This window comes from Acomys russatus, chromosome 23 (assembly GCF_903995435.1).
Source record: "Acomys russatus chromosome 23, mAcoRus1.1, whole genome shotgun sequence".
Classification (NCBI taxonomy): domain Eukaryota; kingdom Metazoa; phylum Chordata; class Mammalia; order Rodentia; family Muridae; genus Acomys; species Acomys russatus.
This window is the reverse complement of record NC_067159.1, coordinates 49501799-49529728: the sequence shown is the minus strand read 5'-3', so window position 1 is coordinate 49529728 and position 27930 is coordinate 49501799. Positions and strand designations below refer to the sequence as shown.

General features: G+C 39.1%; 1 protein-coding gene across 1 annotated transcript in view; it reads left to right on the top strand.

Annotated features, from left to right (window-relative positions):
- The window catches only part of Adgrl2 (adhesion G protein-coupled receptor L2), a 177174-nt gene that overhangs the window by 126868 nt on the left and 22376 nt on the right, over positions 1 to 27930 (top strand). The window contains exons 4-12 of the mRNA XM_051165523.1: positions 707 to 816; positions 6954 to 7754; positions 13745 to 14038; positions 14551 to 14654; positions 15513 to 15698; positions 16488 to 16526; positions 19257 to 19440; positions 26131 to 26256; positions 26584 to 26789. Of these exons, the coding sequence (XP_051021480.1) occupies positions 707 to 816; positions 6954 to 7754; positions 13745 to 14038; positions 14551 to 14654; positions 15513 to 15698; positions 16488 to 16526; positions 19257 to 19440; positions 26131 to 26256; positions 26584 to 26789 (2050 nt within the window). The remainder of the gene's footprint in view (positions 1 to 706; positions 817 to 6953; positions 7755 to 13744; positions 14039 to 14550; positions 14655 to 15512; positions 15699 to 16487; positions 16527 to 19256; positions 19441 to 26130; positions 26257 to 26583; positions 26790 to 27930) is intronic.

Below are 27930 nucleotides of genomic sequence, written 5' to 3'. Positions count from 1 at the left end.
TAACAACAATGAAACTACTTCTGTAGAGTAACATACAGGACACTGAGAGACCTTGTTCACAGCATTGCTTTTAATATCAGCGTTGAGAGCATCCCACTGTAGAACTGGGTACATAGTCATAGTGCAGACAGGGGCATGGCTTCTGTGGAAAGCAGCAACAGGGCTTAGATAATCATTGTGCTTCAGGCACTGGGCGTTTTTAGTACTTCTGCCATCTATGCAGGCCTCCACATGTCAGGTGGAAAGTGCTAGCAAGTACCTCATGTTCATGCGTGTAGACAGTGCCTACGTTAGAGCATGTAGCTCGAACTGGATGAGGAGGCTAAAATCTGGGTCTTTGTGTAATCAGGTATGTTGTGAGTCTGTGCTTGATTGTACCTTTTTCTGGTTGTAGCTTTTAATTCTTAAATACATTATGAAGGGGCCTGGTGGCTATGCCTCCCTCAATCCCCCAGGTATTAAAAAGAATTCCAATTACAACATAATAGCATAGTGTATTTGAAGACTATCAACCTTTTTCTTTCTCTTCTAGCTACAGTTTAGTGTGGCCCTTGATACAGAAATTAAAATACAAAGACAATAAGTATGTTTTATAGAGACATCTAATATCACTTCTATTTTTTTTGTTTATGATTCAGCTCTATATTATATTTCTTAAGTATGAAAAGCACATTGTTTCACAGGCTTGATTGCTTCTGTTTTCCAGGTGCAACAATCGAACACAGTGTGTAGTAGTTACCGGGTCAGATGTTTTTCCTGATCCGTGTCCCGGAACTTACAAATACCTTGAAGTTCAATATGAATGTGTCCCTTACAGTAAGTATGAAGTTTGTATTTTCTCCTTTCTCCAGCATTCCTTGTTGGATCTGAAAGACTACACATGTGAAAGAAGCGTATGTTTATGACCCACAAAACCATTATGCATGCAAATCACTCTCCGACTCGGGACTCCAATTAGCTTCATGAAGTGTGGAAGGGAGCCACAGTGTGATGCTGGCCAAATGTCTGTCTGTGTTCTTAAGTGTTTGGCTTTTAAGGCTAGTGTTTTTCCAGAAAACAAACTTGAATTGGCTATTCAATAGGGCAGATAGAAATCTGTACTTTTGCCCAATACCAGTTGCTGACAAATTGGTTTGGCTCACAGTTTTCTGAAGAAGGAATTGACTTCAGTTCTAATCCTGAGGGACTTGAATGGCTACCTGCTGTCGTGGTAACACGAATGCTTGGCAAAAGCCACCAGAGCAGAAACTGAGGCACAAAGTTGTCCCCTTGCGTAGATTCAACGAGGAAGTCTTAATGCTTAAAACAAAGTCCGAAGTACGGAGAAGGTAGATAAAAGTCCTGTACCTGTTTCTGTTTTCAACTGTTAGCATCATGTTTAAGATTTAAAATTCAACTGGAGATTTATAAGTAGCCTTAGTATTTTCCTCCCAATATCAGAATGGATACTTCTCCATTATGTTTCATACACTGGATAGGGGAGAAAAGAAATACTTTAGTAATTCAGACAATCTAAAAGTTTGAATATGTTGCCTAATCGTCACAAGCTGCTTTAGAAGTACCTGTGCTCTTTGCTTTTTAATAGTGAATGAAAATTTAATGTGTCTCTTTAGTGCAGAGGCATTTGAAGTAAGGGGTTAGAATAGTACTTTTACTGATTTCAGAAAGTTTTCTATAATTTCTACCAGAGAGAGAGAGAAAGGCAAGCAGGTAGACAGACAGTTGGAGCTGGGTATGTGGTATATGTGTGTCTGAGGCCCAGCTCCTTGGAGGCAGAGCCATCAGGGTGATTGGGCCGTTTGGCCAACATAGGGAACCCTGCCTCAACACCGAAACACCAAAAGGCCAAATGCTGCTAAATAAGGCAGATCCAACTGTGAAGACATGCTTTGTCCTCTCTGACACAGTTTTGATAAGTTGAATTTGTGTGTGTGTGGTGTCTGTTAAAGGCCAAACACAGATTCTCTTTCTCTTCTCGCCCCTGCTCTGTGCTCCTGTGTCACGTGAACCGGATGCGCTTTGTGTTTTCAGCATCTTCTGTACCGTTCGTAGGACTGGAAGCCCCGAGTGAACTGTTAAAGCGTTGCTCCTGTGTAGTGCGTGGCTTTACCTAGTCTCCAGTGCCACTAGAGGAACACTGTATTCTTTTGAGCTAACCAACATTTTTGTTCCACGAAGCCCCTCTCCCTTGAATTCAGCCGGTTTCTGTTCTCAAGTTAGACAAGGAATGCAGCACCCATTTCCAAACAGGGGAGTCAGTCAGAGCTGCCAAGAATGGTGTCTTTCTGCAACCTGGTTCCTGTAACCTAGTCTAAGACACTAAGAACAGTGTTAAGCAACATTACTTTCAGACTCTTAAGTAATTTCTTGCGCTGATTAAGAGAGAAAAGTGGGGATACCTTCTGGAACGTCTAACTTTCAAATTTTTACTTTTCAGTTCTCCAGAAGTATTGTATATTGTGCACTAAACTTGCAAATAGCTGTACTCACTCAGAGAAGTATCTGCTTTTTTGTTGTTGTTGTTGTTAATTTAGTTTTTGTCCTTCAAAATAAAAAAAGTAAATCCAGAAATTAATTTGCTGTTGCCTTTCTAGATGTTTGCAAGGGGCAGAAATAAGTGTATGGCTTTTTTTTTCTTTTTGAAGACTAGAAGTAGTTATCACTCCTATATACCGCTCAGTAGTGACACACTATAAAGTACGTGACTGCAGCTCATCTTAAAACTGAACGCAGAGCTGCCTTAGCTTATTCCTAATCTTACGCGACTCCTCATTGCTTGCATTTCCCCTCTTCTCCTTCTCAAGCTCCTGTTTATGATAACCTCTCCTCACATTTGCTTTTATTTTAAGGGCCCAGCTTTGACCTTCCCTTTAAAAAAAAAAAAAAAAAAAAAAAAAAACCAATGTATTTGCTTTTCTCTAGCATTTACATACCCCTTTCTCACATTACTCAGATTTTTAAAAATGTCACCGTCATATAAAGTTTATAATGTATGCCTTACCACTTAGTTGGTTTTATGCCAGTTTCTATCCATCACAAATCCTTGGGGAACCTCAGACTCCAAACTGCTCCATCCTGTTCTAAACAATTTCAAGGATTTTTTTCCATGACTTCAGAAAACACAGCAATAAATATACTCAGCAGAGAGCATTAAAAATGCTACCTCCCTGGTTGCCTTTGTAACTATATGCACCCTTTTACATTTGTCTGGTTAACACTGCATCAACATCACACACATGCAAGTCATTCTTTACTCTGTAGAGGATGCAGGTATTGCATCGCGTGAGGCATCACGTGAGTGTACATTTCAAAAGTCTTAGGGTCCGTACAGGAAAAAGGAGATTTGTCAGACTGGACTTTCACATTCTATAAGCAAGCATTGCTTTTCAATCTTGCACCTACTTATTTTAAATTGCCACAGCATGTAAGGATTTTATTCTAATGTTACCTACAAGTTCATTTGATGAGAAAATTCCATTTATGTTAATGAATTAAATTATTATGACTGCATAAATGTGAGATTATTTCAGATGAAATAGTGTGTCACTTCAGGTACAGAGTATGTAGGCTTTACTCATTTTTGGGTTAGTTTGATTTTTTTTCTTTTCTTTTTCTTTTTCTTTCTTCTTCTTCTTCTTTTTTTTTTTCCCCCTTTTCGTCTTGTACATCCACGGAGTCCTCTGTGAGTGTTGGTGGGTGTGTACTTGTGTGTTTGGTTCATAGAATATTAAATATAACCTTATAAATTACCTCTTAAGGCAAGTTGCATATATTTAGCATGTGAATCTGACCACAGATTATTGTTGATTTTATTTTATTTTTATTTTCCTCATAGAATTTTGGCTGATTTGACAGATGTCTACACTTTTTGATTTCATAAAAAGTCTTTATATGGAGATTTTTTTTCTTATAAAACTCCATCAATCATCAAAAGTTTTACTTATTTTTAAATTTTCTTTTACCTTTCTCAGTTTTCATTGCAATTATAAATTGTATAAAATTGATGCCCATTGTCTTTTCCCTTACATGGTACAGTTTAAATCATAAATAAATGAAGATATTTATGTTTTATGTTTTGTTCAGTGACTGCACTGCAATTTTTTACTGCATCAAATAAAAATAATCCAGTAATCTTTAGTGAAAGGACAATACAAGATACATCTTTTTATTTTTTGTTGAACTTATTTTAAAGTTCTCTTGTAAATAATTAAGCATTCTAAGAAGTTTTATTCTGATTCTCATACTTAATTGCTTTACATGAACAAAATCATTGTTTATTTAAGGAACGATACAGTTGTGTATAAATCCAGTCTGGGCAGCCTCAGCACTAACTACCCTTCTCATCCTCCTCCTCCCTCACCATGCCCATCTCTTACTGATACTGAGCAGATGTAATATGCCCCTTATGGAGAAGTGGCCTCAGGACCAAGTGTTGCTTCCAAACATCCCACTGCACTTCTCCTGTCTTCCTTACACAGTCAGAATCATGCAGACCAGAGCAAGTGCACTTCCTGAAAGTGCGTAAATAGACCATGTTGGTGAAGCAGGCTGTGGCTTAATTTAGAAATTATATGCTGTTGCCATGGCAAAAACAAATTTTTTAAAAAATATTTTTGTGATGTTTCTCTCAAAGGAGTTCCGGAAGGTCACTGTTTTATCTTGACGAGTAATTATAATTCTAAAAAATATGTAATCAAGCTGAGATTGTAATAAAGTGTGCAACTGCACTCTGAGTAATCAGTAGTCACAGTCAATGCGTTTTGAAAGGGAGGAGTAGGAAGAAGCTCAACAGAGTCACTTTATAATACTCAGGCCACAGACTTGAGAGCCTGCACGCAATCCAAGAGTTGCGTTGTGTGGGTTCTTAAAACTGCAGACTGTGTGGCAATGAGAATTTTGTTGGCACCTTCCTTAGTGTGCAGTTAACCTCTGTAGCCACACAGGGCTCTCCCCACTCATGTCCTGCCCTGGCCACGTCTGCCCTGTGAGAACTTTCCCTTGTGTGGGGTCTGTGGATCGAGGTACTTGCTGTGAATGCTGGGTATGGTGGCTGTTGCATGCTAGCTTGCTTTCTATGTTAATAAATGATCGTAGAAAAATGTCATAATAAGCTAACCATAATTCTTTCTTCCTTTTTTTCCCTGCCACCTGTGCTTGCTTTTCCCTTGTATGTATTTTGCTTACTTTTTTAAATAGACTTAATATTACACATTTGATTTTATATATATATATATGTATATGATATGAAATTTTAAGTTACAGTTTTGTACTTTAAACTATATGTAGATTTGCTAAACTAAAGTATATTTGCTGATGCTTAATGGGAATTATCTACCCCATTAAAATATCTATTGGGTAAGGGAGATTTATATATTCCTGGAAATGGGGGCATTTTGTTAAATGGTTAAGGCATAGTTGTAGAAATAGGAAATAATAGAAAATAATCCAAATGTACTGAGATGCATGACTGTGTAGGCTTCTTTTTTTTTCTTATCTAAATATCTCTGGGGGAAATGTAGCCATCTCAATATTTATTAAAGTTGACTGAAACTCCAAAGTCAAGTTGGCATCTTATAAATGCACTTTACTACCATGCCTATGTAAGTAGGGAGAGTTTGATAATTAAGCTCACACAGACCAAGTGGAGATGGCACACCTGTGCATGCTTTTATATCTGTGGTGTACATACATAAAGGAAAATTTGGTCAGAATGCTGGGTGCCCAGGAGTTGTTTAGCTTGCGTTAGCAAAGTGTTTCATTATTTATTCAGGCACACTAAGTGAAGCAGCATGCCAACTTATTTGTATTGCCTCCTTAATCTACTAAAATGATTGATCCATGTTCTTTTATGTAACTTTAGAATCTCTCTCCTGCTAGGTCCTCCTGTGTGTTTCTCTTTATCCAAAGTAGTACAACTCCCTTATTCTTCCTGTATTTAGCATCTATTACGAATTCAATCTTAGACTAATAGTCAATTTATTTTTAATCTTTTTTTTTTCTTTTTTTCCTTGCACTTTTTTTTATTTTTCTTCCGATGCTTAAAATAGAAGTGGAGCAAAAAGGTAAATAATGTATACAGTCTCAACCCCAGCTCCCTGTTATGTGCCTTATGGATGTGACCCTTTTCCCTCCCCTTTCCCCGCAACACTCCTGTGTTAAAATGATCAGCAGGTCCTCATAATGCACCTCATAAAGACGTCAGCTGTTCACAATGAAATTGTATGACTGCTAAATCTGGTGATGGGGTAAAATTCTGAGCTCGGCGAAGGGGAGCTGCCCTTTACTGTTTCTTTTCTACCCTCTGTCTCTTTCTCTGACACCCTTGGATATTTTCTTGTTATTGAAGTGTCATCTTGCCTGGCTTCCAGAACCCTCTCCGTAGCATGCCATGGTGACAGGGTCTCCTGGTCACCTCTCCACGCTTCCCTTGTGTTGACTGCTCTCAGCTCTCGATTGCATTTTCCTAAAATTTATATTCTTCAATTTGAAGCACCTGTAACTTCTATAAAAAGTTCAATATAAGTCTTTGCATCGAGCTTTCTGCTTTATTAGTTTTGTTCTGTGGGAGGTGGAAAGGTGGACTAGGGGTTAGAAGTTACAATGTCTGGATTACAATAAAAAATATTTAACCATTTTTAAGAAAGGCTCCAAGTTTTGATGCATTCATTACCAAATTATTAAATGAAACCACAGTTTAGAAATTAAATTTTATCTTAGTCATCAGCGATCCCAGACATAGGTTTGTATTCATGAGAGTAAGTGCCAGCCATATGTACTATGATACCTCGATTAGAAAAACTCTGGGAAACAAGGGCAGTGTGTATAAAGTTTTAAAAATTGAATGTTGAGTAAAGTGGATTTTTCTCTCTCGATTTGTGATCAATAAAAATGCGTGGCTGCCTGTGTTGTTATTTTGACTTTGCTTCCTTCTTGTCTTTTCTCTGTGATGTTAGTTTTTGTGTGTCCTGGGACCTTGAAAGCAATCGTGGACTCCCCCTGTATATATGAAGCTGAGCAGAAGGCAGGTGCTTGGTGCAAGGACCCTCTTCAGGCTGCAGATAAAATCTATTTCATGCCCTGGACTCCCTACCGCACCGACACTTTAATAGAATATGCCTCCATAGAAGATTTTCAGAACAGCCGCCAGACAACAACGTACAAACTTCCAAACCGAGTAGATGGTACTGGGTTTGTGGTATATGATGGAGCTGTCTTCTTTAACAAAGAACGAACAAGAAATATTGTGAAGTTTGACTTGAGGACTAGGATTAAGAGTGGCGAGGCCATAATCAACTACGCTAACTACCATGACACATCGCCCTACAGATGGGGAGGGAAGACCGACATCGACCTGGCCGTGGATGAGAACGGCTTGTGGGTGATCTACGCCACTGAGCAGAACAATGGGATGATCGTGATTAGCCAGCTCAACCCGTACACTCTTCGATTCGAAGCAACATGGGAGACAGTGTATGACAAGCGCGCAGCATCCAATGCTTTCATGATATGTGGGGTTCTCTATGTGGTCAGGTCAGTGTACCAAGACAATGAAAGCGAAGCAGGCAAGAACACAATTGACTACATTTACAACACACGCTTAAGCCGGGGAGAGTATGTAGACGTTCCTTTCCCCAACCAGTACCAGTATATCGCTGCAGTGGATTACAATCCGAGAGATAACCAACTCTACGTATGGAACAATAACTTTATTTTACGGTATTCTCTGGAGTTTGGTCCACCTGACCCTGCCCAAGGTAAGAATGTTTGCTGTTAATTCTCCATGGCTTGCATTGCTTACTTTCCAAGGACTTTTTGGTTTTCTCACTAGCTTTTCTTCCCCTCATAGTTAACTCACAAAGGATGATCTGATATATATCACAGCCCTGTTTTGTGCTGTTTTTATTTTGTTCCTTTACATCTTGGTTCCAAGAAATCTAGCATTACTCAGTTTCGGTTTTCATTGCTAAACACATAGTAACACCTACAGACTTGCTAAGGTTCCTCTTCCCTCCCTGTATTCTAAATTGATTATAGTGTGTGCTCAGACCTTTTAATATCTTGGCATCAGTGGTTAAGGGAAATATGTTAGGATGTCCCAAGAAAATGAATAGGTTTGACGTGTCTCGCCAGGGCTGTGTGTTCTGAAGTTCTGACAGGGTAGGAGAGGGCATCTTCAGACTTCTTCCTCTTCCGTCATGTAAAATGACACATTTCCATTTCCTGATGAATTATTGGCCATTTTAAGTCAGCGTTTCTGTAACTCTAGCCGGAACACAAAGGCTACATGTTCAAGTGACTCCAAATGATCTGGGACAGTGCTGCCAGCATTGTCTTCATGACATAGTTAACCTTAAGAAGGAAAATTATCTTCCAAAAAAATGTTAAGTTTTTGGAAATATATTTTGATTTACCAAATGATTTCTGTTCTATGAGGAAATGGTTACAGCTCTAATTATGTCAGGTGTGTACACACACACACACACACACACACACACACACACACACACGACTACCTCAAACTCAGAATTATGTATTATCAGAGAATGCATACTAATCATGTCTTTTCAAATGAACAATAATGTGGGTTTGAGATATAAATTAATATTGCAGTTCACTGAGAGGAAACTGGTTTTCAAGTTGGGAAGTTACTCAAAAAATTGAAAACTGAAAAATTTTTCAAATGATGAAATTACTCTTTTCACAGACACGAAACCTACCCTTCTAGTAAGGCACTGTGCTCAGATAAACTCACTCTCAATGACATACAAACACTAGTTTCTAAATGTGTTATTAATAACTTCTGAATACTATCATATGCGCAGGACCTTAACAGGGGAAGTGAGAGTATAATTGAATTTCAAATTTTAATCTTTGTTGAGTACCAAAATATGTGTTGCGTTTCAGTTCTAAAGAACAATCGTTGGTGACACTGATGAATCATGTGCCTGGAGATTCCTGGTGTAAAAATGCGCCTGTAAAATCTGTTGTTAAATTTTCAACAGAGAAATTTTGTTTACCAGCATAAATCTTTACCGAGCCTCTTGGAACCAGTTGTTTTAAAGTATACGATGTCTATTTTCTCTAGAGGCTAGCAGTTTGGGTTGCTTCCTGCATCTTAAGTTTTATAAAAGCTACGGCTGTGCTTCTGTTTCATCCTTCAGCCTTCTCAAAAGGCAGACCTAATGCACTGACAAGTTTTAGGCATTGGCTACAGTTGTACGGGAACCCTGTTCACCTTTGTTTGTAGCTTGCTCCACGCTAACAACTATTTTATTTGTTCTGGGTGGCCATAAATCATTCTCCCTCCTTAGGAAAAAAAGAAAGTGGGAGGGAGGGAGAGAAAGAAGAAGGGAGAGGGGAAAGGGAAGGAGAGAGAGAGAGGGAGAGAGAGAGAGAGAGAGAGAGAGAGAGAGAGAGAGAGAGAGAGAGAGAGAGAGAGAATGCCTCTAACAACTACAAATTCCTAATCAATAGTTGAAGGGAGAAGGGCAGCGTATAGATTCTGTTCATGGAGTATAGATTGTGTCCAGCATAGCATGGAGATCACCTACTTGTTTCATTAAATATGATAGCAAGCAGCAATGGCTTTCCTACATGTCATCTATGTGCTAGTATATTTCGTGGTGTAATGCCCATCAAAAGTTTTATTAATTTAGTGTTTTTCAGAAAGAATTTTTTTCCTAGTGTTAGAAATGAGACATGCAGCTAGTGAGTGTTCCCTTGACAGTGTTTCATCTTTCCAGATCGTTAGCCGTTCTTCCATATTCCCAGAACATAAAAATTCATATTGACCCCTTATTAAACCCTAAGTAATAAAACATTTTACCTGACCTAAATTTTTCTTGATGCCGTTTGACCCATATTCTTATTCTCTTTGCTTATACTGTATCTTCTGTTGCTTCAAAAGACTCGTCTCTCTCTTCTAAGGTGTGTGCTCACAGCCTGGAGGTGGGGTCTCACAGAGCTATTCTGGCCCATAGGTCAAGGACAGACCAATAAGGCACATTGGCCTTTCCAGAAGCAAGACAAGAAATGGATAAAGCATAGGGGTGGGGCAGTCAGAAGAATTAGTTCTTTGCTTTCCATAAGCCAGTGACTGGCTTGTGCCCCTAAAACCCATATATAAGTCTTTAGAGGACTGGGTTCTCAGGAAGCAGAGGCTACAGGATTTAAGACAAGCCTAGCCTATATAACTAACAAAACAAAACAATAAATATATATGGGGAAAACAGTTCTATCGGCCATAGATTTTAGGTGGCAAAAGGTATAAAGGGTGCCGAGAAATTGTTGTCCTTTTCCCGTGGTTTGTGGATCATGTTGGCTCATCACTCGCCTCGGCGATGGATCAAGCCTCTCCAGTTTCTGAGTCATAAGTTTCTGTCTCCAGACCACTCATGTACACACACACACACATACATACATATGTGAGTGTGTGTGCATATATATTTGAATATTTAGCTTTTGTTCGCTGCCATGAGTCATTTTCTTTGATCCCCTAAAACTCCATCCAGTTTTCCTGCTCTCTAGAACAGGTCTCAGAAAAACCCTTTTTGGTACAATTTTAACTCTTCTTTCTATCCCTATAACTTGATATTTCTTAATCATCCTACAGGTCTGATATCCCAGATATTAATAACAAAATACTCCGATCTTTACTCAGTTTGGGGCAGTTCATGCATATTTATTTGTCTTGCCTATGAGAAGTCAGATAGTTCTATAACAGAGGGTTGTATTTTAGCAAAGGAGCCATTTTTTATGTTTTTATAAATATTTTATAAATATTCCACATATCCCGTTTTATGAATATCTTCCCACTGATAGTAAATGCCTTTCATACAACAACATGAGGGCAAATTTAATGGATGTTTACTTTACCTCGGCAGCCTATGTATACTATCTGGGTGCAGGTCATTCATTTAACAGTGGATGAACTCTTGGGCAACCTAGGAGGATCATGGCGCTTATGTACTTGGATGCTGTTCTCAAACTGACAGAGGAAGAGCCTGCTTAACATGGTGGACAGCATCTGTTTCTAGTCATTCAAGTCTTCCTGGGTACCCAGTCAATGTTACTTAGCACTGATTCTTTGTATCACTCAAACGATACATGGAAGGCAGAGTGCTAAATTAGCCCAAATGAGTGTTTGCTAAGAGACGCTGATTGAACAGAGCCTTTAATTTTTTTAAAGGGGTTGGTATCCGTAGAAGAAATATTTTGTGCTGCTCTTCAGAGAGCATTCTCAAAGTTTGAACCTTTTGTCATGTTCATGTTGAAACGTTACATATCTCAGAATAAGGGCAGGTTACTTTGTAGGACTAACTGTCCTTCCTCAGCCGTTGAACAACTCTTACCTAGAAAAGAAAGATCAAACATTTAGGATGATAACCAGGTGACCTTAAACCAATCACCTGACTCCTCCATGTGTGTGAAAAGATAATTTGTACCTGCTTTATGGAGCTGTGGTGAGACTTGGTCTGTTGGTCCAGACTGTTGGTTGTCATGACATCTGGCTAAGAACGCTGAAGAACTGCAACCAGCTTTTCATTGCCAGACGCTTCCCTGTCATTTGTCTCAACTCATGGAAAGAGTTAATGATTTTTATAAACGCCTCTTAAATACTAAATACAAAGCCTTGTGCCTTGAAGTCTCACTAAATTTCAGTCTTCTAAACTCCCACAAATCCTAGTTGCTTCCTGTGGGTTAGTGTGCTGACAAGGAATGCATGGCTGCCGTATGCTCCATGAGATTTTGTGAATCCAGTAGTGATCTTGTTATTTACTTTGCTTGGTCTTTACTGATGCTTAGCTAACAATGAGTAATTGTGGTATTAATACACACCTGAGCGCTCCCATGTGTCCTGATTAGTATTGTGTGAAGGGATACATATGGGGGTATAACTCCAAACCGTTTTTCCTGCCCTTTTCTCAGTTCCCCGATTCCTCGTTCTCTCTTCAGGACTTGATTCCGCAGCAGTCATTTGACACTTTTGCTAAAGATTAGGTGCTTTGACAAATGTTAATTGAGAAAGCACTGAAAGCCTCGCTGCATTGTAATCAAAAGAAAATTACACAGGTTTAACAAGGTGTCAGGAGGGTACGTTTACAGACAAAGACAGACAGGTTTGAGCAGTTTTCCATGACAGCAGGCTGGGCATGTTGTTTGATGTACATAGACACATCTCATACAACCAATCACGTTAGCCTAGAAATAAATCACATGCTTAAAAATTTCCCAGTGAGCTGGGAGGAAGAAGGACCTGAGTGTAGTGTTTTTAATGATAGCTAGAAGTTCACCACACCTACAACACCAGACTTAAAACCACCTTTTCATTAATATATTCTCAAACATTAAGCATGATATAAGCATTCATAGGGTAGAGCCTCAAGTAGTAAACATGGTAGTCATTTTGAATGTACTTTTTAATATTCAGTATTACAGCTTATTTTCTGTGTATAAGTAAAACAAAAATGCTTTCTTTAAGACACAGGTTTATTATACATAATAAGGGTTTTTACCAAGATATTTTCATTTGAGCATACCACTGTTAATATCTTTATAATTCAAGAATAACTTACCTGTGTATTTTAAATTCAAGGAACCCTATAAGTAAGATTTTAAGAATAAATTTGTAATACCTGTGAATAAAACTTTCTGACAGATTTTAAATGTTAGCAAGTTTTTTGCTGACAGATTTTTTGATTCTTTGTTCTTAATAGAGAATTACAGTTGAATGCTATTGTCTTAAAATCTAGTTGATTTAACTGTTTGAAAGAAAAGTTAGACAAAAAAAAATCTTTCCTGGCAACAATTTTTTGTTTGTTTTGAAATGTGTAAGTATAGCTATTTTACATTTTCTGCTGCGGGTCAATGGGATAATGAAAGGTTGATACTTTGAACTCGTGGTCTGTTCTAAGCCCTTTCTGGATAAGAGAATACATGGGGAGCTCATCCCACCTTTGCACAGTAAAGATGCCAAGCCCAGAGCAGCATAAGCGTGCCAAACTTATCTTCTGTTTGGGTGCAACCAGGCATGCTCAAAATCCCTCAAGCAAGAACGGCTGCTGGCTGAAAGATGTCAGTGTTTGTTTTCCTGCAGGATGTAGAGTGGGTGACTTCAGATCTTTTTATCATCCTAATTATCCATAATTGTCAAAAGTTTCCGCCTTGATCTTTTGAATTTGTTTATAAAGTATGTTTGTATAGTATAAGTTTCCTGCATTTTCCTTCATTTCTTTAGAGCAGAGGTTGTCAACCTGTGTGTTGCAACTCCTTGAGGGTCAAATGACTCTTTCACAGGGGTTGCATAGCAGATAGCCTGCAAATCAGATTTGTAATAGTAGCAGAATTAGAGTTATGAGGTAGCAATGAAATAATTTGTGATGGGGGAGTCATCACAACATAAGGAACTGTATTAGGGAGGTAAGAACCACTGCCTTAGAACTTTAGAGAGAGATTACTCTTAAATCATGTGGCTATATTTCACGAGAGTCAGGCTACCATCTAGCTTAAAACGATCATCTTTTAACCTTATTAAAAAGTTGTAATAGATGCGACATTTTTCTTCTTCTCCTTTCCTACTATAATTGTTTGTTGATTTAGGGTATATGGATGGGTGAAGGGGTGTGTGTGTGTGTGTATGTATGTATGTATGTATGTATGTATGTATGTATACATTCGCATACACGTGCCTATAGGTGAGCATGAGGGTGTGTTTGAGATTAATACACTCATCTTTTTTTCATAGTGCCTACCACAGCTGTGACAATAACTTCTTCAGCTGAGCTGTTCAAAACCACAGTGTCAACCACAAGCAGTACTTCTCAGAGAGGCCCCGTGAGCACCACAGTAGCTGGACCTCAGGAAGGAAGCAGAGGGACAAAGCCACCTCCAGCAGTGTCTACAACCAAAATTCCTCCTGTAACAAATATTTTTCCCCTGCCAGAGAGATTCTGCGAAGCGTTAGACGCCAGGGGAATAAAGTGGCCTCAGACACAAAGGGGAATGATGGTTGAGCGGCCGTGTCCCAAGGGAACAAGAGGTATCTCCTCCACCATGCAAGCCACACTTTGTACTTTCAGAGTAGCTTCTTAACGACAGTGAAACAGTTTCATTAGAGGGGGATAGTTGCAGTAGCCAATTTCATTATTTCATTACATTATTAATACAGTTTCTTTACACAGTGGAAGGGGTTTTAAACTGTAAAAGTCACTTAAGGTCAGAGGTACAAAATTACCTCTCCCATTTCCTATGTCAAACCTTAAGTCTTCTGCCCCAAGACTCCAGTGAGGCTCTCTACAGCTGACTTTCTGACTATAAATATCACTTTGGATGAGTCCCAAGGAAATGCTGTTTTGGCATTGCTACTCTAGGTGTCAGAGAGCCCATGTACTCTTTCTAGTTACTATTTATAAGTTTTTGCATTGCCTGCTACTACTTCTATTAGCATTTATTCAAAATTTAACACACAGTCTAGGATCATCATAGTCAATTTCCCAAAAGCATTCAGAAAAACAGCTTCAATTTCACCATTGTTTTCTGCGTCTATTGCAGGAACGGCCTCGTATCTCTGCATGGCTTCCACAGGAACATGGAACCCTAAGGGCCCTGATCTTAGCAACTGTACCTCTCACTGGGTGAATCAACTGGCTCAGAAGGTGGGTTGGAATGTTTTAATGTGATAGGTTGATTGAGGGCTGGAATTTCTAACATAAATAATTTAGTTTCCTATGTTAAACCAGTCACCGTGGTTCTTTGTTCAGCATATAAGCTTTAAAAAAAAAAATAAGCATAGTTTTGTCTGTAAACTAGTCATTGAATGTTAGAGATGTTTGAGGGTATTCTGTGTTAAGCTGTTTAACAAATGCATGCTTGTTTAATTTCATTCACGTTTAGTTTGTTCTAGTTCTTTTGATGTTCATAAGACAAATAGTGTATTGGCCCAATAAATCAAGTGTCATTAAGTTTGCAACTGAACCCACAGAATGCAAACAGATGTCTATATCACACACGATTACAACTCAGTGAGTAAAAATGACCCCTTAAAAGGCCTAGAAATCACTCTTTTGAATTTTGCATTGTAATGTAGTACCCTTTTATATATTTTTTCCTGCGTGTACCTTTTTTGAAATTCAGACATTAGGTGATAATTCATGGTATCACAGTAACTGTCTTATGTAAAATCTACATCCCTGGAATAAGTAAACATTTTAAAATAGCAACTTAAAGTGGTTACAGGGAAATGAGAGGTGACTGAAAAAATATTAAAGCATGCTGCCCCTCCTCCCCCTTTTGTTTCTTTTTTTATATCTGGTTAAGAGAATTTCTTTCCTCTGTTGAGGATCTAAAAGCCTTTAATCTTCTGAGATGAAGAGAAAGTTATTGGTCTCAATTAGTTGCAGATTTTTTTGACATATTTGCAAATATTTTTTTCCCACCACAACAGAGGTGCTTAAAGAGAACTAAATTCCAAAGATGATAGAGTCTTACTGAGATGATACAAATTGTCGTTCCAGATCAGAAGTGGAGAGAATGCCGCAAGTCTAGCCAATGAGCTGGCTAAGCACACCAAGGGGCCTGTGTTTGCAGGGGACGTGAGCTCCTCAGTGAGGCTGATGGAGCAGCTGGTAGACATACTGGATGCTCAGCTGCAGGAGCTGAAGCCAAGTGAGAAGGATTCCGCCGGCAGGAGTTATAACAAGGTAGGGCCTCTGGCGCTGCAGGACACGGGTCTAAGCGAGCATGTGGTGGCGCTCTACCCTGCCACACTTGGCTGCCAGGCACCCGGACACGTTCTTAGAGACCTAACGCCCCAGTTGGCTCATTTCTCAGGAAGGATTACTGAAAAAAAAAGGAGCAATGTTCTCCTCTCCTTCAAAGTTGTAAATGGCATCCACAGTGCCAGTTTTTACTTAATGTCAAGCTCATCCATCTCAGTATGGTCAGTACTGTTGCTGCAGAATTAGCATGTGTACCTAGGGTGGTTATATGTTACATGATTAATGAACTGTTTGAAGACATGCAGCTCTTAATGCTTGGAGCAAAGTGGGACACACAGTGATATTAGTGGCAGCTTTGGGGAGAAGAATGGGTCCATTTTAGAGAGAACGCTGTTCATACTACTAAGCTTTCTTACTAAGGTGAGTGTGAATGCCACTTACCATATTGTGTTTATGTTATGTTTATTCAAATTCAGAGTTAGTCACAGATAAGTGGACTTGTTTTTTTTTTTTTTAAATGACAGTATATATATTTTTCTGTTGTAAATTTTTAAATGATATTGAGAAAACAGAGCTAAAACCTATAGGCAGATAGCTTTGGCTGTGAGTGGGGCTTGCCTGGATGTCCACAGGATATCTGTACATAGTCAACTTGGGACTCAGGAACATCAACTAGATTTTTTTTAGGATTTCTTCTTTCCTCTTTTTTTTTTTTTTTTCCCTCCAGCAGATAAAATCTAACCTCTGATTTTCTTTTCTTTTACTTAAAAGCTCCAAAAGCGAGAGAAGACATGCAGGGCTTACCTTAAGGTATCTTTCCTGTGCTGTCCCTGCTCCCCTTCTTCGGCTGCCTGCCACGCTTACGCCACCCTGCTGCATGATTTGGAAGTTTCAGTCTTTGATAATTTTATAATGTGCCCCATATCAGCTGTACAGATGTTCGGCTTTCTCAGAATAAGGCAGTAATATTTTGCTGCATTTTTTTTTTTTTTGCTATTTTCCCATTTATTCAAAAACTACAAGAATTGTAATGACTATCCTGTGAATTGGAAGCAAGCACATAGTAGTCCCTTTGTTTTCCTTTGCCACCTCTGTGGACTCAACAACCTGAAACAGCTCTGATATATTCTTGGCAGTTTATCATATCAAAGACTGTATGGGCATAATATATGTGCATGTCAAAGTCACTGCTCTCTGATCTCTGGGGTGTACTGTTCAATAAATTAGGCTTTGTCGTTGCCTTTTGGGAATTCGCTTCTGGAAGCAGGGTGATAAATACGGGTGTCGAGACATAAACTATGAACACTGGGGCGGTGGTTCCCGAATACGATAGGTGGGGATTCTCACAGGAACAGAGGGGCACTTCTGTGCTATGGCCACTATTTCTTCCTAGTTTGCTGAAGTGATAGGCATCCTGCTGAGCTCCCCATACAAGTAAGCCAAACTACTTCTATTGTGTTTTGGTTTGCTCTGTGGCTTAGAAGTTTCTTGCTGTTGGGATGGGGGACTTGGCTATTAATTACCCTGGTAAATCTAACCTCAAAGGGCAAATTTACACTGTGGGGGAACAAACCAAAGAGCTTTTGTAGTTTTGTAAATGAGAAGTTACTCAGAAGCTGAATCCTCAGGGATTGTCACACATACACACCAAAAAAAAAAAAAAAAAAAAACCAAAAACAAAAACAAAAACCCAGCGGCTCACCTGTTACCCAGTGACACCTTTGGACCTCAGTCCTTCACAAGAAAAGGCAGAAGGAAATCAGTTTTCAGGTAGTAATGTTCTAAAAACCCTTAGGAATCTGATGAAGGATGTAAGTAATAAATACCTTTGGAATAGTTCAGGTTGAGGTGTTCCCTAAGATGCTAATGTGCAGGGATCAGTATATCGCCCAAGACAAACCGCCGCAAAGATTATACTTTCCCCCACTTTGGCAAGAAAAGACTGTTTCATGGACATGACTAAGCTAGTGATCCCTTCTGAAAGTCAGTAGGTGGTATTAAGCAAAGAGTGTTTCAAATTAGTGTGAACGTGCCGCCAGTGTGAGCGCATCCATGGCGAATCTCAGTACAACCCTATTTTTTGACCAGTGTCATTTTTAGTGTGTTTCAAATGAGCTTCTCCGTTCAGACAAGACTAATAAGCCCCCTTAAATTACAAATCAGAAGCTGACTTACTCTATGCAAATGAAGCGAGTTTTTACTCGGCTACAGAGGATTCATTTGTAACTTAGATTAGAGGCTCTAGTCTGTGTTTCTTGGTGAGTAATGAACCTGGCCTCAGAAGACCAGTTTCGGTTCCACTCTAGTTATTGGCTGAAGAAACATCCGTGTGAGCATTCTGAACTATTCCATCTCCCATTATAAAAAGGGAAAAAAAAAAAAAGCCTTTAACACCACTTGGAAGTACCTTCCACCTGCCAGGGAGGTCGCAGTGGCTCACAAGACAGACTGAACGAGGGTATTAAGATGGATTAAGCCAATTAATCTTACGCTGACAATAGCCGCAAACAACTTTTCCCCTTGCTCATTTCAGTACAGAACCTGCAAGTAGCAGTTCATTGTTGTTTTCTTATAGACAGCATGCCATTTTTTTCAGCGATTACCAACAGATCAGAACAACGTATAGATAGACCTAATGGCACATTATGTGTAGACAAATGGAATAGTAAACACACATCGTGATTTCAGCTGTCCAGCTATGCATGGCATGCTGCAGCCTAAGTACAGCAAGTGTCCACCGCAGAGCTTGGCTCCGATGAGCCAGCCTACTCTGGGCTATAGTGTTACTTAATGCTGTTCTACATGGGGATGAATTAATCCCACACTTAGGAATATGCAGAGTTTGGTTGTTTTTCAACACTTTTTGTATTTCTGTTCTCCTTAAATCATCAGTATAGTCTTTCAGCATTTAGCCTGTTTTCTTCATTCCTGTAAAAGCAGACTAGTCCTTAAAAGTTAAGATACACGCACATGTGCTTTGTAGCCGTATAGGTAGTGGGAAGGACGAAATTGTAGGCAAGTGACATAAACTTTCAAGCTACTCTTAAACCCAAGTGAAAATAAATAGACACACTATGTAAAAAGCCATTTAACTTATTTGAATTCAAGTTAAAAAAAAAAAAAAACACTGTGACTGAAATTTTTGGAAGCTACTGGTTTATTCCAGAATTGGGGTTTTCTATCAGTGTTTAAAATTTGCAGTTATAAACAGGTGACTGTAATAGTTGTGACTGACCGCACATGGAACTCAATGCTCAGACTCCAAGTCACTACTGAGAGCCCCGCGTTCCCTTCAGTGTGCTTAGAGAAATGAGAAACAAGCCACCTTTCTTCCAGGCTCTTGAATGCCAAGCAGCTGCTCACTCATGTCTCCGGCTAGTGCTGTTTTGAACTAGTAGTCTGTACTTATAGTTGCCCAAGTCATGAAAGGAAAGTAAATTACCATGTCAGGCTAACACCACAGTTGTCACCAGTCAGCGACTGACAGTCCCCTCTGTTCTAGAGGGCGTCAAAACTAATGTCGTTTCCCACTGGATGCAGGCAATTGTGGACACAGTAGACAACCTTCTGAGACCCGAGGCTTTGGAGTCCTGGAAGCACATGAATTCATCGGAGCAAGCGCACACCGCCACGATGCTACTGGATACACTGGAGGAAGGAGCATTTGTCCTCGCAGACAACCTTTTGGAACCAACCAGGGTCTCAATGCCCACTGAAAATATTGGTAAGTGTGTCGGTGGTCACACTTAATTTGGAAGACAGATGTTGAAGAGAGTAGAGTTTGGGTTCTGATTCTATCGTCTCCCAGTGTCAGACTTCTCATTCACTCAGTTACTTATTTTTAAGGAAAAGAGATTATCGATCATCCTTAACGAAATTAAAGCGTAAGCTGAAATCTGCCCATGTCTTAGAGAAGTTGTCCTCATGAGTAGGTGTGAGTTTTCCAATTGAAAATATCATTAAAGAAAAAAAAAATTAAGAGCACTTTAATGCTAGAATATGGATTGCTTAAGCAAGGAAAGTGCTTCGTGTGAGTTATAAACAGGTGACTGTAATGGTGGCAAATGCTTTTCCAGTTTTATAACATTCCTAATGGATTTAAATCACTTTATGTGTTCATCCAGTCAAATATTCCAGCTTATACAACGCCAGCAGACTATTTACACTAAATACAACCTTCTTTAGGTAAATATAATATTTAATAGCTGGGAGTTAGTGGTTCATACCTGTGCTATCAGCATTTTCAAGGCTGGGGCCCAAAACAGCACAGTTGGAGATGGAGCCCAGTTGGTGAGGTGCTCACCGAGCAGGCTGGAAGCCATGGATTTGATTCCCTAGCACCAGTTAGGGCTAGGACTGCTCCATGGGTAGTTGGCTAATTGAGCACGGCATGGTGGCACACACCTGTAATCCTAGCACTCAGGGAGGCAGAGGCAGGCAGCTCTCTGAGTTCAAGGCCAGCCTGGTCTACACAGCAAGTAAAGGCTACCCAGGGAAATGCTATCTCACCCCCCCACTTCAAAAGTGGTATACTTATATGAACGGAGCATCTGCAGTCCACTTTGAGGTCTAGTTTGTATTCAGGGGTGTCTGTTTTGAATACAAGTTTGAGCCAAACTTCTCCCTGTAGTCACCAGTACACAGGCTGCATTTTTATCTTCAAAAGGCTGTCTCCTCCCACCCCTGCCCCAGGAAACCACTGCTTCCTGTCACTGCGGTTGGCCTAAATCTTGCTTCTTTGGGGGTTGAGTTAATATTGAGATCTCCCCATCCAGACTGATCATCTGTAGTTCAGTCTTGTTACTCACAGCTTCTTTATAACCATCCGTTGACATTTCAGGGTTTGAGCTGGTGGCTTTTATTTCCATTTGGTCTCTAACACCAACGTGTGAGAGCTCCACCACTCCTCAGTGCTTTCCAGGACTCAGGCTTTTAAGTTTTGGTCAGCTCTGTAGTCTACATTAGTATCCTGAGTGTGTTTGTTTTGCATTTCCATGATTACGAAGGAACCCGTGTTTATTTTTGGGGTGGTCGTGAGGGAAACCTGGTCTCCCTGTGCAGTCATGTGATCTACACTCTGCCCTCCAGCTTTGAGCTCCTGAGTACTATGTTAGAGGTGTGTGTGGCTGTCCCAAGTGGCATTTACCTCATGGAGTCCTGCCAGTGTGTATGGCCGGTTTACTCCTAATTTTTGGAAAGTATCTTTTAGTCTCTTTTGCTCTGAGTCAGTCTTTTTTTTTTTTTTTTTTTTTTTTTTTTTTTTTTTTTTAACTGGTGAGCAATCAGGATTCTTTAAGTGTTCTTAGTGTGTGTTGTTTGGCCAGAAATCTGCACCCTGAATATTTTCTTCAATGAGAGGCTTCTCTCCCTCCCTCCCTCCCTCCCTCCCTCCCTTTGCTCTCTTGGGAGTAGCAGAACTTTCTTACTTTGATTTTTTTTTTTTTTTTTTTTTTTTTTTTTTTTTGATGGTACCTAGTTTCAGAGTCATCTGTTTGGCTAATGCTACCTTGCTTACAATCTTCACCATTGTGTAATTTTACAGCAAGTCATAATGTCCTATCATTATTAATATGAAACCCTCAATGCCCTTTTTCAAAGGAAGGCAGAAAACCACACTTAAACATTAAGAAAATACAATCAGAAGATAATATTCATGCCACTTTAATTCTTGTGAATGTGTTAATGCTTTATTTGGGAGTGGGTATAAAATTTGTCTATATATCTACCCATATTCTGATTTACTTTCCTTTCATTAAAAGAGTGCATATTTTAAAAAATGTTTTGTTAGAGAAATGAAGAGGGTGATTCACCCTGTTAATGCTTCCACACTTTAGATTTGGCTGATTTCATCTCCAGTTCATCACTCAACTGTGTCTCATACACTAATTATCTAGCGGCTTGATCAGGCCAAGTTTGATATTTTCCCCTCAGGAACTTCTGTTGTATCACACTGTGAGGTTCTTAGTGTTCCATTGTCTTTCCTTGTGCAACATTAAAGGTAATTAGGTAGTGTAGCCTGATACATCCATTATAAAACGTCCTTTCCTTTATTTTCAGAATATGCTTAGTAGCCAGTTTGATCTTCCACCCTCCCCACCCACCCCCACCCTCCCTAACCACCCCACCCCTCTCCCTTTGGACTTAGTTGTACTATAGCTGGAAAGAAATGCAGTGTACAACAAAGGTTAGTCTTCCTTCCTGCTGTATAGACTGGAGGCTGGGCTTGCATCTGTTAAAAATCTATTCTGTATTGTCATCTCCCAGGAGCCTAGATTGACCTAGAATGTAGCAGATCCCCTGGCTCCATCAATATTTTCATAAGAGGCTCCACTCCACTGTGGGGGTGGGAGAAGCCCTGATGAGTGAGATTCTGTATGGCTCTCCAGTGAGCTAAGTGTATGTGCTTTCAACTCTCTGTTGACTAAGGCATGTGCCCTATGACCACATAAACATCCATGCACTAGCCACTCAGCTGGGCCACGTGAGATGTTACTTTATTCACCTTAGTTACAACACACAGGCAATACAGAAGTTCCCTTGGTGGCAAAGTTGTTGACATATCAGATCAAGTAGGGAATAATTATCACTCTTCATTTATTGTTGGCTGTCTTATAAGTTTCTGCATTTATTCTGGGATTTTTTTTTTTTTTTGAGATGGGGTTCCCAGTATGTTGTCAAAGCTGTCCTCAAACTCTTTTAAACTATTGTACTTGACAGGTTGTACAGGTGTACACATCTATATTTATAGCATTAATGATTTCATACTGCAAATGCCAATAGATGATTTTTCCTCTAACAGTTAGACATTTCATGAATATATCTACTGATAGATGTATCTCTAGTTTATTCATCTGGTCCAAGGTACACCAGGGTTAAGCATCCTGCAAGGCAATTCCGTGGCTTCCCACTGAAGGGATAGCTGACAGAACGCTTTTGTGGGCTCTCTTGTTCGGTGTGTTTCTAGGTATGCTCATATCCTACAAGAAACATCTTAAGGGACATACTATGCTAATCCAGTTTACCAAACATTTTCTAGATTTTTCTCTATCTCAGTTTTTCCAATTTCTGTTCTCATTGGTTAAAAACACCATACTGTCACAGGCTAGATCTTCATTTGGGCGTCAGTTTTGTTTATCGGTTTGGATTAACCCCATTACTGCTTCAAATTGTAGCTTCCCTGATGGTTTGAACTGTTTTTTGTTCTGTTTTGTTTTGTTCTGTTTTTTTTTTAAAGGTTTTTTGAGACAAGGTTTCTCTGTGCAGCCTTGGCTGTTCTGGACTCACTTTGTAGACCAGACTGGCCTTGAACTCACAGTGATCCACCTAACTCAGCCTCCCTGGAGCTAAATTGTTTTTTGTTTGTTTTTGTTTTTATTACTTTCATTTACCTGTTATTTTTTCTTTTTTTAATCTGTGAATTTGTTGTTCTCAGTATTTCTCTATTTTCCTATTTCTTTGTGTTTTGTATACATTGTGGCCACTAATGTGTTGAGGATTATATAGTTTAAAAAAATAGAGGGGAGGGGAATAGGGTGAAAGTGGGAGGGAGGGAGGAATGGGAGGATTCAAGTGATGGGATAACAATTTAGTTGTAATCTGAATAAATTAATTAAATTAAAAAAATAAAAAGGAAAAAAATATTATGTTCCTTCCTTTAAAACTATTTTAAAGGCATTCTTTTACATTAATGAAGTAAAATTAATTGACTAGTCTTTAATTTTAGGGTTGAAGTTTTTGATATCTAAGAAATTTTACTGTTGGCTTCCTGCTTTAAAAAAACCTTCTCTACGTTAACTTTATGAGGATCCCACTATAACTTTGTAAATTTCTAATAAAGCTTTGTGGTTTTTACATTTGGCTTTAGTCTTTCTAAAGTTTGTTTTATTGTGCTTCTGATAGAAGCAGCTAACCTGGTCTTTTCCATAGGAATAAACCAGTTCTTTCTGTACTTTTTATTAGCACATAATGAGCTCTTTTCTCTGTCTCTGTCATCCATCAAGGCTCTACATGTGTCAGCATGTTAGTAAGGTCTAATATTCCTTGCTTTTGTTTGGTACTGTTTTGATTTCTGTGATACCAGTAGCTTTTGAGCCTTTTAACATGTCTCCTTGTGGAATTTCCTTGGCTGCCTTTGTGTACATCTCATGCATATGAATTTTAAAATCAATTTTTAAAGTCCCATGCACTCATAAGGTCTTTTCAAAATTTTATTAGACTTAAATTTCACTCATAGACTAATGTTGGAAGAAGTACCAGAGTTCTTAAAATTAAAAAGCATTGCATAATAGCCTACTTCCTGATCATGCTTACTGTGAGCAATGAATTGTTACTCCCTTGTAGTCTACATTTCCTTTGATTTTTTTTTTTTTTAATTTATAACTCAGCAGTCTAACATGGCAATATATAAAACACACTGGCAAGTGTAACTCTCTTTAAAGGTGTTTAGTCATCCTAGATGATTGATTGCATAGACACTACTCTGACAGGAAAACCTCCAGCGCAGGGCTTTGTTTCTTTTTTCAAGTTATTTTTATTGTGTTGTTACTATTACTGTCATTAAAGAAGTTGAGATATACTGAAATTTTTTTGCTAATAACCTTTAATTTTTACATTTTGATTAATTACAGTATCATTTTTCTAATACACTAATTACTTATTGATTTCTTTTTTTGTTTTGTTTGTTTGTTTTCAAGACAGGGTTTCTCTGTATAGCCTTGGCTGTCCTGAACTTGCTTTGTAGATCAAGCTGTCCTCGAACTCATAGAGATCCTCCTGCCTCTGCCTCCCGAGTACTGGGATTACAGGAGTGCACCACTGATCTATACCTGTTGATTTCTTTAGGATATTATATTTAAAGTGTGTGCATATTGCATATTTTACTAAGGATTGTTTTTGCAACACTGTAATCAGCAAGCTTATGAAATGCTCGGAACACACTGACGTCCTGTTTCTGAAAGTGAAGATATTAAAATTCATTTAAAATTCAGTATACATTAAACTACAAATTTATACATTGATAATCAGAAACTATTGGGGTTTTGTAGTTTCTTTTAATCAGTTTGAATTTCCCAGAATGTTTCTATTCTCTGTTTCAGTGTTTACTGGTTGATACACACTTCTATAAAGTTGATTATCCCATATCCATTGCTTTATTTTTTTCTAAAATCAGTAGTCATGTGTAGTAACAATCCCATTACTCTAGAAATTTCAGAGTCATTTTTCTTTTCTGTGGACTTACTTGTTAAGCTAAGAAGTGAATATATCTTAGATGAAATTAACTCATTCTTACACGTGTGTCTGGAACATTTGAATTCTCATGAAAACTAAGAGGTTTTTTTTTAATGAGGAATTAGAAATTGTGACCCCATCCAGTGTAGGGAGGAGATAATGATATATCAGAGAGGTGTGTGTAGTGAGTGTTTTGCTTTCTATGCAGGGCTTCATATAGTCAGGCTGGCTTGGGATGCTCTGTGTCATGGAGGATGACCTTGAACTCATGGGTCTTGTGTGAATGTCACTTTGTGATGCCACTCTGCACATTTTTGCTGGGTGCTGCCTTTGAGGACACACTTGCTAGTCGTGTTTCCCCACTGCATCTCTTGCCTCTCACACAGAGACTCTTGACGTAAGTAGGAAGACTTACACACCTACCAGCTGCTTGATATTTTCCAGGAACCAGGAAGATCAAGACCCTGCGTGTTCACTGGTGGGAAAAGCCAAGAGCTGCATAAGCCTCATTATAAACTTGCAGTTTAGCGGTTTGATTTGAGTCTGAATTAAAGCTCAGGATCTATGAATGTTTTCATATTTGTGATAAAAATAAAATTTAAAAATAGAGTAATCAGAGTGCAGGGATGTGACCTTATTTTTTTTATCAAAAAGGGGAGTAAAATCACATCTGTCTACTGACAGTTTTTCAGGAATATACTTTACTGATCTCTCTGCTTGCAGAAATTAGAAAAACATGTAACCACAAACACAACATACATAATGCTATTAAAATCTCTTCTGCCTAGAAAGCAATACTCCTGTGTGACAGAGGCATTCAGACTTTTACTAGATGATCAGTTTCTACTAAGAGATAGTCACTGAAATATTCCTTAATACAAAAACTTCAAATTAATAAAGGTTTGGGGGGGGGGGCTGGAGAGGTTGTTCAGTGATTGAGAGCACTGTCTACATCTCCAAAGGACCCAGGCTCGATTCCCAGCACCTACATGGCAGCTCACACCTGTCTGAAAACTCCAGTTCCGAAGGATCAGACACCTTCACACTAATGCACATAAAATTAAAAAGTAAATAAATTATATAAAAAAAGTTTTGCAAAAGGAAAGTATAATTCCAATGGAATTCTCTTTTGTCTGTCTGTAGTTTAAACAATGTCCAACCTCCCTTTTTTCTTTGTTTTATCTAGCTCTTGAAGTTGCTGTACTCAGCACAGAAGGGCAGGTCCAAGATTTTAAATTCCCTCTCAGCATCAAGGGGGCCGGCAGTTCCATCCAGCTTTCAGCAAACACTGTCAAGCAGAACAGCAGGAATGGTGAGATACAGCGATCTTGCTCTGCTTTGGCTTTTTCTTTTCTTCCCTTCCCGTCTTCCTCCCGACCCCCAAACCATTTTTCAAACTGTTGAGTTGAATCTGCTCTATCTTGATAATTTATCCTTAACATGACAAAAAAATGCTTTAGCATTTAATATAATACCTTACTCTTTCTCAACCAACTTGATTTAGATCTATTTAGAACGTCCATCAAATTTTCTCATTTTATTCTTGTTTTGCTGTATTGTGTGTGTATGGTTTTTTTTTTTTTTTCCTTTTAAGCAATTTGTTGTGAATCCTATGACTATTTCTTTTCTTCCTTCCTAGGGCTGGCAAAGCTGGTATTCATCATTTATCGGAGTCTGGGCCAATTCTTGAGTACTGAAAATGCGACCATAAAGCTGGGTTCCGACTTCATTGGGCGGAACAGCAGCATTGCAGTGAACTCGCATGTCATGTCCGTTTCCATCAATAAGGAGTCCAGCCGCGTGTACTTGACGGACCCAGTGCTTTTCACCCTGCCGCACATTGATGTAAGCGAGCGTATGCTAATAAAAGTCGCAGAAGGTTTTAAACCCCAGAGAGAGGAATGCCACACTGGCATGCTCAGGATGCAGGACCGAGAGCGAGGGTGGCTGGGCAGGAGAAGACCTTTCCATTTCAAATTTAAATGTTGGACTAGGTCAGAGACACAAGTTTATTTAAGTCTGTGAACATAAAATTAAATGAGCCTGGTTCAGTGATTATTAGAACTTAAGTGTATTCTTAATGAAAGCTAATTCAGTAACCAACAGGAAAATGTAAATGACTCTAATTTGTTTTTGGGTGAAAATTAACTCTTACCTTAACAGTGGGATAGCTGAATTAACTCTTTTTTGTTTGTGTTTGTTTTTGTTTTTGCTTTTCGAGACAGGGTTTCTCTGTGTAGTCCTGCGTGTCCCGGACTCACATTGTAGACCAGGCTGGCCTCGGACTCACAGCGATCGGCTGCTTTTGCCTCCTTGAAGGCTGGAATTAAAGGCGTGCGCCATCACGCCCAGCCTGAATTAACTCTTAAAAATTTGCTTTTTTAGTATGGCTAATCATTTTTTTTTTTAAGTAGTTATATTTGGCTCATTCATTAAAGTGTTTGCCTTGCAAACAGGGACCCAAGTTTGATTCACTCAAACCCATGGAAAGAAGCTAGGCAGGGTTAAATCTACATAGAGTCCCTAGCCTGCTTGGAAAGCTTCAGACCATTGAGAGAGCCTAATTCTGTAAACAAACTGAGGAACATCACCAGAGGTCATCTTCTGACTTCCACATGATCAGGTGCATGTGTGCGCGTGCACTCATGCACGCTCACACACAGACAAACACATACATGTGCATATATATATATGTGGATGTAGTAATCATATTTGGCTCAACTTTTATCAAATATTATGTCTAAAAAATTCAGAACTGAGGAGGCATCTTACAGCGTCAGCTGATCCTTAGGTGACAGTGACGCCGGACAACTGGCTGCGATAAGTGGAGTGATGAGTGCCTGAGGATAGCCAGGTGTCCAGGACAGGCAAGAGTACGTTGTGCGGTCAGAGCCTACCTCATACCTGCTGTGTCTCACTTGCTCTTAAGAGCCTTACAGTGCCAACTGCATGTCAAATGTATGTGATAACCAAAAAAAAAAAAAAA